Source organism: Xyrauchen texanus, chromosome 50 (genome assembly GCF_025860055.1).
Source record: "Xyrauchen texanus isolate HMW12.3.18 chromosome 50, RBS_HiC_50CHRs, whole genome shotgun sequence".
Taxonomy (NCBI): Eukaryota; Metazoa; Chordata; class Actinopteri; order Cypriniformes; family Catostomidae; genus Xyrauchen; species Xyrauchen texanus.
In genome coordinates, this window is record NC_068325.1 from 18,125,823 (window position 1) to 18,141,043 (window position 15,221).

At 38.4% G+C, this 15,221-nt stretch overlaps 1 protein-coding gene across 5 annotated transcripts in view; it reads left to right on the top strand.

Moving 5' to 3' along the window:
* The window catches only part of adarb1a (adenosine deaminase RNA specific B1a), a 36,423-nt gene extending 21,344 nt beyond the window's left edge, over positions 1-15,079 (top strand). For 4 of the 5 annotated variants that reach the window (XM_052124516.1, XM_052124515.1, XM_052124517.1 and 1 more), the window contains 9 exons: positions 12-83; positions 1,939-2,876; positions 4,513-4,627; positions 5,953-6,121; positions 6,518-6,669; positions 8,661-8,829; positions 10,004-10,185; positions 12,026-12,204; positions 12,415-15,079. In XM_052124516.1, coding sequence (XP_051980476.1) covers positions 12-83; positions 1,939-2,876; positions 4,513-4,627; positions 5,953-6,121; positions 6,518-6,669; positions 8,661-8,829; positions 10,004-10,185; positions 12,026-12,204; positions 12,415-12,591 — 2,153 coding nt within the window. In that variant the 3' untranslated portion in view covers positions 12,592-15,079. Of the gene's footprint in view, positions 1-11; positions 84-1,892; positions 2,877-4,512; positions 4,628-5,952; positions 6,122-6,517; positions 6,670-8,660; positions 8,830-10,003; positions 10,186-12,025; positions 12,205-12,414 lie in introns of those variants that run through there. The other variant, XM_052124518.1, reaches the window with a different exon arrangement.
* The last annotated feature ends 142 nt before the right edge of the window (positions 15,080-15,221 follow it).

The window sequence follows — 15,221 nt, forward strand, 5'->3', positions numbered from 1 at the left end:
TCTCTCTGTAGTAGGAGCCAGTGGGCGGCCCAGAGGGCAGCAGAAGTTCATCAGTATGGATGTGGATGAAGAAGAACACATGAGTGAGGGTTTTTGTTGTTTTACATATTGTCCTCCATCTCTACACCTTTTTATTTCTATCTCCAAAGACAATATATCTGTCGAATGTGTAGATATTGATCAATATTGGACATTTATCACCGATATTTAATTGTGGACTCACTGTAGTTGCAAAGTCAATAAAGTTATGTAATGCAATTCTTGTAATCAGATTACAGTTACTGACCTTTAAGGAAAGTCATTACCTTTATGTGCATTACTTGTGCAAAAGTAATACGTATAATACTTATATACGTATATTAGCATTTCTGTGACAGCTCAAGGGTGTGTGGCATTGAATGAGGAGAAAATTAATTTAGAAAGTAACTTAAAAGTATAATAATTAGTCATTTGATTACTAGTAGTGTAGAAGTAGTGTAGATGTATAATATCGGCCATGTATCGGTTATCGGCAATAACATATTGTCGGCATTTCGGTATTGGACAAATATTCTATACCAGTGCATCCATGTTCATCGCGACTTACTGTAGTGATTAGCACATGTGATCCTGACACTTTAGGCTTTTGAGCAGATGTGGGAGATATAGAGTTGAATCCAGCCAATGTTGTGTCCCGATTCTTCCCCAATAACATTCTGTCTCTTCTACACGGACTCTCAAATAGCAAAACCCTAAAAATGACCTTTTAAAGCTAAAGTGTGAACAACACCACAAATACCATATTGTTCATATCCCAAAGCCTGTGTACTACAAAAACTACCGTGCGGTACTGTTTTCAGCCTTGTCATTTATTTTTAAAGAAATAAATGCAATAGATTGTTATTGCTATAATAGAAATTATTAGGAAGTGCAAGAATCCAAAACTCTGATATAGATTAGCAGTTTTTCCTCTGTGTCCGCACAAGTCTTAGCACTCCTCAATTTCTGCACTATTGCTCTTCTCCTGGTTTCCCACCCTATCAGTGAGATCCTGTTATAAGTTTTCTACTTATGGTGGTTGCCTTTGAGGGTGCTCTGGACTGTGCACAAGCTCATAATCTGTAGGCGGGCATGAACAGGAAGTAAACTCATGCCCTGCAGAAGAATTGTAGACAGGCAGTACAATGTAAAAGTGAAGGTTGTTGAAGACTCAGATATTGGGAGTGTGATGATTCAGTCTGGTGAGGATTATAGACTCTCTTTGAACTCGCGTTTTGGTTTTTCTTTGTTTATTAACACTTCTTGTGTACTAAAGCGTGCACACAGGGTCTTCAAGGTAAGGAGATGGGATACACCTCAAAGTTGACCCTTGATTCCTGACCTCCTCACCTTCCAAATCTTCTTGCTGCTTTTCATTGGCCCTATTTAATCAATTTTCCTGAGCACCAAATGGAGTAACTTATCAAGCTTTTAGTGTAGGATGTTATAAATGAGAATTTACGCTTATTTCCATCGGCTTTGGCAACTGGTTGTTATGATGTTGGTATATATTGATGATGTTGGTTGATATATTGGTAGCCTGCATTTATTCATTAGTAAGAAAGAACAATGAAAGCTAATAAGTATTACGATACAGGAATTTATTCGTTAAAAAATCTGAATTCCCAGATGTAGAGATCATAATTTGATGAAATCTTCTGGAAAATGTCTTAATAAAATGTAATTACTACCTAATTAGTCCACAGCGTAAAAGTCTAAGAGTCATAGCTTAAATTTGCTCTATTGTATTAATATTAATAGTCTTCAGAATAAATGTTAGCATTGTTTGTCATAGACAGACTTTTAGAAGATGACATCATTTCAATCCAGTTACAAAGAGAGATGAAAGAATCTCTAAATTTTACATTTACAAGGTCCTGCACCGAAGGCGTTGTAAGTTATTCTCTCTGGGCATCGCAGGTTCGTGTAGCATGGATGTTAAAGAAAACCGCAACCTGGACAACCTTTCTTCCAAGGGGAGGCTGGGAGAGGGGCCTCACTTAGCCAATAGGAGCTCAAGGGGATTGGGCAAGAAACGCCCTCTAGAGGAGGGCAACAAGAGTCACAGCCACTCCAAATTCCGTCCCAAGAAGCGCAGGAAAATGCAAGGGCCGGTCTTACCGAAAAATGCACTGATGCAACTTAACGAAATTAAACCAGGACTGCAGTACAAATTGCTGTCTCAGACGGGGCCAGTGCATGCACCCTTGTTCATTATGACTGTTGAAGTTAATGGTCAGTTGTTTGAGGGTTCTGGCCCAACGAAGAAGAAAGCCAAACTGAATGCAGCCGAAAAAGCATTGCGTTCTTTCGTTCAGTTCCCAAATGCATCTGAAGCTCACCTTGCGATGGGACGCACGCTAACAGTCAATGCAGACTTCACTTCAGACCAGGCGGATTTCCCCGACACGCTATTTAACGGATTTGAGACGCCAGCGCCGCCTGACGACCCGTTCTACCTGAGTCTCAGCAGCAATGGGAGGCTTTGCTCCCTTAATAAATGCTCATTGCCTGTGACTCAAAAAAATAACAAGCTGGGACACCCACCTCTTCCGCTCACCTCTGTGCTCACAGCACCCCCTGCTGGCAGTGGCAAAAACGCAGTGATGATCTTAAACGAGCTTCGACCAGGACTGAAATATGAGTTTGTGGCGGAGAGCGGTGAGAGCCACGCCAAGAACTTTGTTATGGCGGTCACTGTGGATACACAGACGTTCCAAGGTTTCGGGCGAAATAAAAAGCTGGCGAAAGCAAGGGCAGCTCAAGCAGCGCTATCGGGACTTTTTAACATGCAACTGGACCAGACACCATCCCGTCAGCCAATCCCAAGGGAAGGACTGCAGCTACACCTGCCTCAGGTGAGAACGGTGCTTCCGTAACCGGTCTTTTATTAAGTGCTGTTGTTCACAGTTTCTCCTTTCAAATTATAAAAACACTGCAGCTAAATGTAATACATGTAAACACGTTTCTGCAGATGTACATGCTTAAATTTAGGCTATGCCCACATTAATCCGGATACATTTGAAAACTGCTTTTTCGAAATGCTTCCGTCCACACTGCCGTTTTCAAGGGTTTTCCAAAAGTTGCTCATCCACACTGAAACATATGAAAACTCTTAAATCCGCTTACTGTGCATGTGAAAAATCACCATTCAATGTAAGGTCACAACACAATTGCCCTCGTGTTCCACACCGAACAGCAATTCTGAGTAAACGACACGCTGCCTTTGAAGGAATTCAATGTGAAGGTTTTACAAAGTAACATTTATCATTAACAATGCTATCAAAGTGAATAACAAGCACAACAATGCCGCTACAATATGGGCCACCATCTTGATTGTTTTGGGTTGAATGGATCGCATGCCTGATTCTCATGACAACAAATACATCATTGTTTTCAGATATCTCCATTTTCTCTGTCTACGCTAACACACGAAGACGGCTTTTTTAAATTCATCCACTTGGGAGAGCGTTTTCGAAAAAGTTTTCACTGTCAAACATGCCTTCTCAGTGTGGACGGATGACCAAAACATAGAGAAAAAAGCCTTAGACTAGCATGCACATGAATGTCTAAGCCATAACTGAATTCAGATCATTTCTATAGGACTACATACATTCCACCTCTGTCACGCATTTGTCAGGCTTGATATTTAAAAAAAAAACAACAACAAAAAAAAACTATTTTAATGTGATTAAATCCTATGCTTCGGTGACTTTGCTTAACTAAAGCTCCTGCCAGTCTTCATTTAACATTTTTAATTAAATCAGAATCTATACACAAATGTTTCCATTGGCTTTGAAAGGAAGTCAAGCATTAAACCGTTATTTGGGGTGCTAGTGTAAACAGCATTATTTACACATTAGCTAATCCTCTTCATAATCCCTCCCATTTTTCTTAGATAACAAAAGAGGAGAATAAACATAATCTTAATTAAAATCAGAAACAGGAGCACCTCTCAAACAGGAAAACGCATCACTGTCGCTTTTCTGACCAAGGAGATCTTTCAGTTAAAGGTTGTGTCAGTCAAGCAATTCATATCTTTGGGGATTTTTATTGTTTTGTTCCTATCACACAGATACACGTGCTCTCTTTAAAAGCAACGTTTAACACACCATTGGTATTCACTCAAATGAATGAAACTATCTATTTTAGTTTTGCTAATTAGCTGTGCTTGCTAACTTGCTTACTAGGGGTTAAAGATGTGAACGAACCCCCAACCCACTAAAATCATGTTACTCTTGTGGCCATGTTTATTTTAAATGTTTATGGATTAGCCCCATTCACTTCCATTGTAAGTGCCTTTTTGTAATGGGGTGTTTTACCCTTTTTAAATAAACCTGGGATGAGTCAAAATAACTATTGCAGAAATGCTTTTGTTTGAGGTTAACTTGTATTGAACCCAGAACATCTCTTAAAAGATTTGCTAGATATCGTGCTAGCTGCATTATTAGCGGTATACAGATGTTTGGACAGTAATTGTTGTTCGTTCCTCAGGTTCTTGCAGATGCTGTCTCTCATTTGGTTGTGGAGAAGTTCAGCGAGCTGACAGACAACTTTTCTTCTCCACATGCACGACGAAAAGTCCTGGCGGGTGTTGTCATGACAACTGGTATGCACAGTGCATAATGTATAGGGCCAGATGCATGTGACCATTTTGCCATACTACAAAACACAGAAAATAATGTTCTCTCTTAAACTCTTCAGCTCTGAAGCATTTTGGGCTGCTGCAAGCAATCTTTCACACTCAAATTTAAAAGCTCACAATTTACACATACTCTGGACTAACTTCTCAAAATTGGTTTAATTTTTTTCAGAACCCCCCCAAATAAAAAAAAGACTGAAATTATTCATAAACAATATTGTATATGTTTACAATCTTATGAATACAATTGGAAAAAAAATTGTTGTTTTTTGTTGTTGTTGTCCTAAATTTGTAAGCATGTAATTCTGGTTCTGTTCTCCCCATCTCCCTCCAAATAGTCTTATTTTATTCCACTAGATGGCAGGAAGTACTCAAATATTTTTTTTTTCGTCTATCACCTTCCGTCACAAAATGCCGATCTGAAATGTAGGTGGGGCTATAACACATTTTAGCCCTCGCAGATGTGCTCGTCCATAGACATTCAGTCTAATTTTCAGTTCATGCACCACCCCTATTATTTCATCATATATCTTTGCCTCTGAGCTCAATCTAGGTGTCATTAGAAACCTGAGATCCTCCTCTTTGCAATGATGTATAACATTTTATCAATAATAGTCATTAATAGATATTTCTGTTGGATAGTTTAGCATGCTTTTCCTGCAGGACTGCATATTTTGTTCTGGACATCCAAGATATAACATTGGATTATTTACACAAGCAAACTCACAGACAAATAAAAATGGCTAACTTTTTTGAGAACTTCCTAAAGTAAAAGCAGATATAAAGTTTTTGGCTATTTAAGGCTTACAGCAGCAGTTATCGGCCCATAAAAGAAATGTTTGTATTCGATGACTTACAGAAATCATATTTCACTTTGTGTTTCTTTTGAAAATCTTGAGTTAGTTAATTAGTGCAACTGTACAGTCATGTTTCTGAGAACGAGAACTTTCATTTGATATATGATTTGTCTATTTATGTTCTATTTTAAAGTCTTTTATATTCATATTAATATTTCTACCACATAACCCCTAGGTGGCACTGATTTGCGACGCAAATGTTTTAAGGTGTTTTTTGTTATTTTAAGTAACTAACTTAAATAAATGCAGAATTGATTGTTATCTCTGAAAAGTTCAGATTCTAAGCTTTCAAACGATACCACAAATGCCTGACTTTTGTGTACGGAGACTTTTTTTGAGACATAACACCCCCTTAAAGAGTTGAAGAGGTTAAAAGTTGTTCAGTTCTGCTGAAAGAAAATATGCAGGAATTTGGTTTTGTTTCATCCTGGGTAGGTAAGGATGTGAAGGATGCCCAGGTGATCTGCGTCTCTACTGGAACCAAGTGTATAAATGGAGAGTACATGAGCGATCGGGGCCTCGCTCTTAATGACTGCCATGCTGAGATAATTGCACGCCGCTCCCTTATCAGATATCTGTACAGTCAACTGGAGTACTTCCTCAGGTGACACATATCTATGCAAAAACATATCAAAAATGTATTTTAGTATTCCTTAAAGCTTGAAATGTGACAAGTTTCACTCCAGTTTGCAGAGTTATTTTTGAACACATATTCAGATTCCAATAAGGATAAATTGATAGGACATGGCTGTGTGTGTGTGTGTGTGTGTGTGTGTGTGTGTGTGTGTGTGTGTGTGTGTGTGTGTGTGTGTGTGTGTGTGTGTGCGCGTGTATAATTGATCAGACATGGCCTTTATTCACTGTGAAATAATAAATGACAAATTTGATGAGATGGATTACAGGCCATGAACCTCTTTTCAATTATACACATTATTCGCAAGATCTCTTGCAGTCTCTTCTGACATCATAGCATGTTTGTGCATGTGTGTGTTCTCTGAAGTGATAGTAAAGAGGAAAAGGAGAAATCCATATTCAGATGGTGCAGTGAACATGGCTACCGGTTAAAAGACGACATTCAGTTTCATCTGTATATCAGCACGTCACCCTGCGGAGACGCCCGAATCTTTTCTCCTCATGAGGCTGGTGCCGAGGGTATGTCATTATTCATCTGATAGTTAATTGATGCAGACTCATCTAGACTGTTTCTGTAATGTAGTAGCATTAATATCACCACCAAAAGAATACATATATTGTTGTTCATTTTCATCTCAAAACATTGTTATGTGCTGTAGTATAAGCATCTTTATCATCTAAGAACTGTACATTTGCAGGACGTGTAATATACTTGGGCAAGGGCATTTTGCCTGGGGTTCAAGGTTGGAGAACATTTGACATGCGAATTCACAGCGTTGACCAATAGGAAGTTTCTTGGTTTGGCGGTGACCTCTGTGTGGCCGGTGTTTCATACATGGGTACACTGAATATTTACAATGGATGAGCAAATCCTTTTAAAACGTTCACACTAGTGTTGTCACGATACCAACATTTTCATTAGTCAGTAAAATTTCATGATTCTCTATACCAATTTCGATAACACTTAAAAAATTAGTAATATGTTATTGAACACCCTCATTTAGCCTATTAAAACAATAGCATGTTTCCTTCGAGTTTCCAATTTTATTTGATTTTGTCCCCCAAATTCCACGTTTTCTGTTGTTTCTGAATTTAATGTTTTAAAGTTTAATTCAATTTCATTATCATAATTGTGTCTAATCAAATGAATCCAAGCTTTATTCAAATGAAAAGAGAAAAATTACTTTTCAACATACCATTGCGATTTTTTTTTAATCAAATGTAGTGCTTTTGTAAAGATCCTCATAACATAGTCTAAAACTCTAAAACATTTGGTCTTATTTTTATCACATTATAAATTAAAACTATTCAGTACAACAGCACTCTTGCTTGCGATATATAGGTTCGACATAATAATAACAATAAAATACATTTTACTGAACACTAGCAATATATTTATGTCGCATTTTCTTAAATTTCACCTGGCGAGCTTTTATTTTGAATCAAGGTTTTATTTTGAAGTGAAGGCTTTTCCGGTACCGTGTTTTGACGGTAGTTTCACACTTCCGGAAACATTATTGGTTGTATGACCCAGTGTGATTACTGAAGCGCATAATTCTGCAATTTAATTATATACTGTAAATATAAAGTCTGCAGGTGCTGCACATATCACAGTGAGTGAGTGCTCTGTCATTTACTACAACAAGCACAGTGCACAATGCTAATAAACTGATGTGTTTTTTAGCATATGAGCAGCTTCGCAAATTCACTTTGCTGTGCGCAGTACATGCAGACTGTATATTTTCTTTAAACAGATCTCATCCATTTGCGGTTTAATAATAACACAAGGACTGTTCACAATTTTACTTTGATTAATTATCCATTTGTAAGCTGCCATCTGTCAGTCAGACAGCGTGCGGGGACGCGGCAGTACCAGTACTGCAGAAAAACTGGTATTGTTTCATCTTTTTTATTTTAGGATGGACTTGGGACTAAACTATCGGTACTTTTGACATCACTAGTCACACCGCAAATTAAATAGGTTTTCAAAAGTCCGTCTGCGCAGTTTTTCAATTGTTTGACCATTGACTTTGATTGTTTTAACGCGTCTTTGCTGGAGTGTCACTGTGTCAGATCAAAAACAATGTCAACTTTTAAAAATGCATCTCGAGATCCCTGCATTCTGTTCTATTTGTTGGACTGCATCTAGCTTTAAGCTCAAGAATGCATTAGATCTGAATAACCTGTAGGCGCATTACTCATCCAGCATGGTTTTTCTTCGGCCTAGAAAAATACCTCAAATCGTGTAGCTCGTTGAGACTTGTGCTATTACTTTCCAATTGACTTGCATTGAAGGAGGGAAAATAATATAATAGACACTTAGAAATGGGCTTTTTTTGACCTGGCCTAGTAAGCAACCATTCAGAACACCCTAACAACCACATAGTAACTCCCTAGCATTGTGGTGGCCAGTTTTGCACAGGCATGAATCACTTACATTTTCTTCTTGTGTTGCGCTGCACAGATACAGCAAGATCAACCTGACCTAAATCTCAGCCTCTGCTTTTTAGACCAGGGTGACCGGCATCCGAACCGAAAGGCCCGTGGACAGCTGCGAACCAAGATCGAGTCTGGGGAAGGAACGATACCCGTTCGTACGAGTAACACCATTCAGACTTGGGATGGAGTCCTGCAGGGAGAGAGACTACTGACCATGTCATGCAGCGATAAGATCGCCAGGTATGATGTCGTTCCATGTCTCTACACTGGTTTCCCGTTAAATTCAGGGTCGATTTTAAAATTCAGCTTTTTGTTTACAAGTCACTATCTGGTCTTGTGCCCAAATACATTAGTGAACTGTCCCTTACTCCCCCACCAGAGCACTCATGTAAGTGATGTCCATTTGGTCCATTTTGATTTCTTGTCCGTTGCTGCCGTCTATGACCATGATTAAATTCTATTGACTTTTTAAACTGAAATTGGCTGTTTTCCATGTAAACATACTTTTGTATTTGCAACTTTTTTTCAAAGTATGCTCAGTTTAAACAAAATTTTTTTAATTAAAATCATGGCTTAAGTTTTAGTTGACTGCTGACATCACATGACCGATTTCTTTTTTTTGTGGCAGCATCTATGTTTGATCATTCATATAGTTGGCTCAAAGTCAAACGCTTCCAACTGTCTCACCTTTTTTCTCTTGTACCCCCCATTACCTTTAACGAGGTCCCCTCATTTGCATTCTATCCCCCTTCGCCTGCATCCAGAGGCATTTAGAAAGCAGCTGATTGGTTGCCATCTTGGCTCTGAAACCCCAATCACTTCAGCTCTCTCCAGAGCAGGCGGCTCCCTGGAGCAGGGGCATTGGGCCTCTGATTAGGATGCTGATTATGGCCTCCAGAAAACAGCCGTCATGCTGAGGGGAGGCCTAATGCTGCAAACACACAACTCTCGCCCTTCCATATGCACATGGCATTGGATGCCAAGAAACCCACTTCAGTTAAACACGGTCATTGTCTTCCAGCTGTGAGCTAGAGGCTTTTCGAGATCTCAGATTTTGTGCACCACCTTTGAAAAAATGCACTCTGAAGGACTTGGTGAAATCATGGTGATTGAGATTATAGACCCAGGTGTTATTTTTCTGATCGTTCTAATAGTGCGCGGTAAATATGATTGAATGAGAGTGCACTCGCTTGACATCGTCAAGATGGTTTGGTTTGACTTGTACTTTGGCATTAGTATCCTGTTGTTGGATGTCTGCAGGGTTTCTCATTTGAGTCCTATTTTTCTGACAACCAACTTCCTGACTTTTTTCACTGATGGCGTTAAAGAAATGTTAAGGTTCACCAGGTGCACACCTGTACTTTTCAATAACCTCCCCTCCTAATCTCTTTTCCTCATTGCATTCTCCCTCTAGATGGAACGTGATCGGAGTACAGGGATCTCTTCTGAGTTATTTCATGGAACCCATCTATTTCTCGAGTTTAATTCTTGGCAGCCTCTACCATGCAGACCACCTGTCCAGAGCCATGTACCAACGCATCACTGACATGGATGATCTGCCCCAGCCATTCACCGTCAACAGACCCCTCCTTAGTGGTAAAAAAAAAACACTCCACCCTGATCGATGAAAGAACGAATAGATGAAGGAATGGCTTGTTTGCATGGATAGACAGATATGTGAGAAAGTCTTGTGGATTAGTGGTTCAAAAAGTCTTGACGAATCGTTCACACCAGTCACGTTTTTGCAACTGCATGCACTGTTTATTTTTGTCTTTTATGCAAATGTGCTAGACAGACATCTTTGAGCTTTCCGCCGCCTCTTGCTATTCTGTCAGCATTTCAAACTTTTAAAAACATGTCTCCATACACCATTTGATGCCAGGGTTCGATTTGTTTCATTTTACATCTGGACTTTCAGATCTCTTTTTCGTTAAATTTAGTTGTAAGACGTCCGATTTTCATTCACACAGTTATTTTTTGGAACCTGTTCAATTTAAATATTGTAAAAAATTGTAAAAAAATGCTAATGATGACAATAAAATAATAATAATAATAAATTATTATTATTGACATTTAATACATGTTTTAAGTACAACAGTAATATATTTAAATCGTGCACTTTTTTTTAACCCTCACGCTTTTATCTTGACATTCTGAGCTGTCCAGTGAAGGCTAAAAATAGCCACGCACGTGTGTGTAAACAGAGCAGTGCCATTCACTAATGCGCTGGAGCTGCGCTTGCATTTGATATATTGACATATTAAACAGCTTTTTGTGATTCACAGAGCTATCGCACATCTTCGAGTGGCTTTGAATAAAATGCACGAGTCATGTGAACTAATTTAATTATGTTTTATGATTCTTTTATGTCATTTTTGGAGCTTGACAGTAACGAACGTGACTAACACACAGTATCGGCTTTGGATCGGGCTCGTCGGACCAATACCTGATCCGTCTAAAAGCTTCAGATACAGATATCGGATCGGTGCATCCCTAATTTTTTTTACATGATTATTGTTTAATTTGTACTATTTACAAGTATTTACATTGATTTGTTGAACGTGCTAAAACAGTTATTGTCTCTTTAACAAAACCGGCATTTCTGAGAGGAAATTCTGAAAAGAGCGTCTATCGATGAGCTCTTGTTAATTGTGAGAGACTCAAACGGCTTTATCTCATTTGTGCCATGCATGATTAGAATTAAATGTTTACTTTTTGTTGTTTTTGATCAACAACTGACACTGTACAGAACAGAAGGGGTATTAAAAGAGACATTATTCAGTGACAAATCAGTTGTGTGGATCTCTTCTTTGGACACACATTACACAAAACAACTTTTAATCTCAACACGCAGTGAAATTATCCCACTGCTGAATACTCCACCACTATACTACACAATCACTGGTGAGTGAAATGTAAACATTTACCAGCCAATTTCCAAATTTGGTTGCTAGCTATAGTAGTTACTTTTGTTTTAGACGCTGTGTCAAGTTATTAAGGATTTTAACTTATAAATACACGTCTCGAGACACCTGCATTCTTTACTATTCGTTGCACTGTCCAGATTTTGAATTTTGGTCTGAATGGCACTTACGAGAAGCTTTAAGGGCATTTCCACCTTTAGCTTTTAGAGCAGATCGAAGTCCGTTTGATGTCAGGGTCCAATTTGTTTGGTTGGTGTAAAAGCTGTTTTTCAATCTGAAGTGTTGGTTTGAGTTCATAAAACAAATCGTCCACTTGAAAACGGGGTTCTGGTGTCCAATTCATGTGTACTGTACAATTAGAGGTTAGTATAAAAGCAATCCAGCCTAATTTGGCGAAGCAAATCGCTGTTTGAGTCATTACCTAGTTACTATGGTAAACCGCTGCCACTAGTACTCAATGTAGTCCTTGCATTGTTGATGCAAATGAACTGTTCTGTCATCTCTCACTGCAGGTATCAGCAACACAGAAGCAAGGCAACCTGGGAAGGCTCCCAACTTTAGCGTAAACTGGACGGTTGGAGATCAGGAGTTAGAGATCATCAACGCCACCACGGGGAAAGATGACCAAGGACGAGCTTCTCACCTGTGCAAACATGCCCTCTACAGTCGCTGGGTCTGTCTACATGCCAAGGTAAACACTGTCCTTTAACAGGGCGGGCCAAGTTGCAGAATACTGAATTTCACTGCTCAGTTTCCATAAATGTTCTGGGTGGATTGGAGAGTTTTGCGTTGTTAAACTTATAATATGCCCTACATACAGTAATACCTCAAAATAGGAGGAAAAAATCTGTCTTTTTAAACTTGGTATATTAAGAAGCAAACCTCCCTTTACTTCTCTCAGCTCACCGAAGCGCTGAGGATCCAGGGTTCTCGGCCAGGCTCCTACCATGAGGCAAAGCAAGCGGCTGTGGAGTATCATACAGCAAAACAGACTCTATTCAAAGCTTTCTACAAAGCGGGGCTCGGAGCGTGGGTTGAAAAACCTATCGAACAGGACCAATTTACCCTCACTCCCTGAGATGCACAAAGAGAAAGAGAAAATGTCACAAAGTTTTAATCAAACCATGCACAGTTCTTTTTTCCTCTTTCTTGTCACTCTTTTTCCCCTGATATTATTGCAATTCGCATGGCTCCTTCTATCAGTTAAAGGTGCACTCAGTAATTATTTTGTTTGTTGCGCAGGCCAAAATGGCAATTGTTTTTAGAAATGCGATATTGGATGTTAGCCATTAACTTATTCTGCAGTTAAAAGTGTCCAATAATTGGGTTGTCATTAAGATAAAGTGGGTAGTATTTGACCGGTTATATGATTATGAGGCAGCCTAATCCATATAGAATAAAATCTTTTTTAAGGCTATTGATATGATTTGAGTCTTCATCTCATTAGGGGTCCATGAGCCAAAGGTGCAGGAACCCTATTGTATTTGATCAGATTTTCTTCATATTTTAGCCCTAAATGTGTCTGTGAGTCAGAGACAGTAAGTTGTAGACATTCCAAAATTGGCAGGATGGTTCCAAATCCCCCCCACAACTCAGGCGTACAGACACACATCCTTCAGACCTTAGGTGGCACTATTGCGAACAAAACAAACAAAAATCACATTTTGGGCCATAAATCTTGAACCGTAAGGGCTAGAAACAAAATAATAATAATTCCTCTGATTCCTTGCATCATGCTGAAGAGTTTTATCCCTTGACTGAATTTTGCTCCACCCATTCGATTTCCTGCTATTTTGGATTGTTTGAAAAAAATTCTTAACAAACTCATCCTAGGCCATTTGTCCATTTGCAAAATGATTCAGCAGAGTCACAATATGAAACGTTATCAAAGGACTTTTGAAATTTATCGTCAAACGGTATGCAAAAATGTTTGTAGTGGGCATGTCCATTTTACTAAAACGGTTATAACTTTTCAACGGATTGAGGTATCACCAAATTTGGGAAACGTATAAAAATATTGCACACCTTTTCCTCTTGGTGGCGCTAATACATTTAAATACATCTTTAAAAACATGACCGCCATCAACCAATCAGCTTTCAGCAGCTTTTATGTAGGGTTAAATAAGGCTGATTGGAACTAAACTTGGGAAGCATATTTATCTATTGGCCCAAGAGGTTTGTGCAAAATTTGACATAAATTGGCCGACTGGAGGTGCTATTGTGTTTTACATGCTTGTAAATTGTTGTGTATGCGCATGTGTTTAAAAAAGAAACATGTTATACAGACCATGCTGTAAACCTCCTCATTCTAAACAACTTTGCCTAAAGCACCATTGGTTTGAACAAAACGTTCAATAAATACATGAGATTATTTTAAAAGATTACTTTTTCAAACTATTTGTAGGCCATTTGCCCGATTGTATGCAAATAGTATGCACCTCTACCTCTTGGTGGTGCTATAATGGTTAAAAACAAATATGGCTCTAACTATGGAACCGTTGGTCCAGTCGACTGTTTATTTGTCCAAGGTGTCATCAAGGTCTATGAGGACAGTCGAATTTTTGAAAAAATTTTCGAAAATTGCCGCTTGTGGCTATATTTTTAAATATGTTTTTAAAAAGTACAATTATATTAAAACATTTTTAATGAGGGGAAAAATACTGAGTGCACTTTTAAAAACATGGTTGCATTTAAAGCTCTTTATATTTGGAATGAATATTTCGTCTCAGGTTTCCACTTCATTGTAAATTCAGTATGGGTAGTTGGTTTCCTGTTTAAATGTTCTAATATTTGTCATCAGATTTCTCGTTTAATGTTACAAATGTCATGCCATTTCACTGCAAAACAATAAAAAGACGTATGGCACCAACCGCTATCTATAGAAAACCAGATTTATCAGCTAGCCACTGTGGAAAGATTTATTTCTTAAACGGTGAGATGGGAATTTGATAGTCAGATGTTTATGAATGATTGTAAATAAGTAATTTGTGTAAAATTACTGTTTTAAAGATTGACTCTTCATTAAACTATTAATTTGAAAGGAGATAAACATTCGACACTATACAGCACTTGAGAATATAATATAAACCCTATAGAATCATGTTTGCAGCATTTAGGAGACACTGTTATGGTCCTAAAACCATTGCCTTTATCGAAGTGGTTTTCCCTGATACTTTCATACTGTTTGAAATTGACTTGTTACTTATTACCTTTAAGCTACTGCACTGATCCTTTAAAGGTGTTCTGTTTTAGTTTTGGGTAGTTTTCTTATTTGGGTAATATTTCTCTCTCGGCTCAGCAGGAGTTCTGGAATAAACTCAAGAACTCAACCTGTTACGATGTTGAAACAACTTTTTCTTGTAAATTCCCATGGAGCCACTGTGTTTTGCAATTCAGGATGCTCTACTTATTGTCTGAACTAGGGGTCCCCAATGGATCCCTTATGTTTGATTTGGTTCAGTCACGCCTGAATCAGAACTTCCTTTAAACTCTGCATCCAAACAAGACAAAGACTCAAACACTGCATGAGTTTTGGCATGAAAATACAATAAAGAAAAGAAAAACTCCCCCCAAAAAATCCTGTGTGTGTGTGTTTTCTTTTTTCCTTCTCTCTTAGCAGCCAGTAACCAACACTTCATTTAATTTGGACGATCAAACTATTGACTTTTCTGTCATTCTTGACAAAGAAGTTTCAACAGACTGAACGGA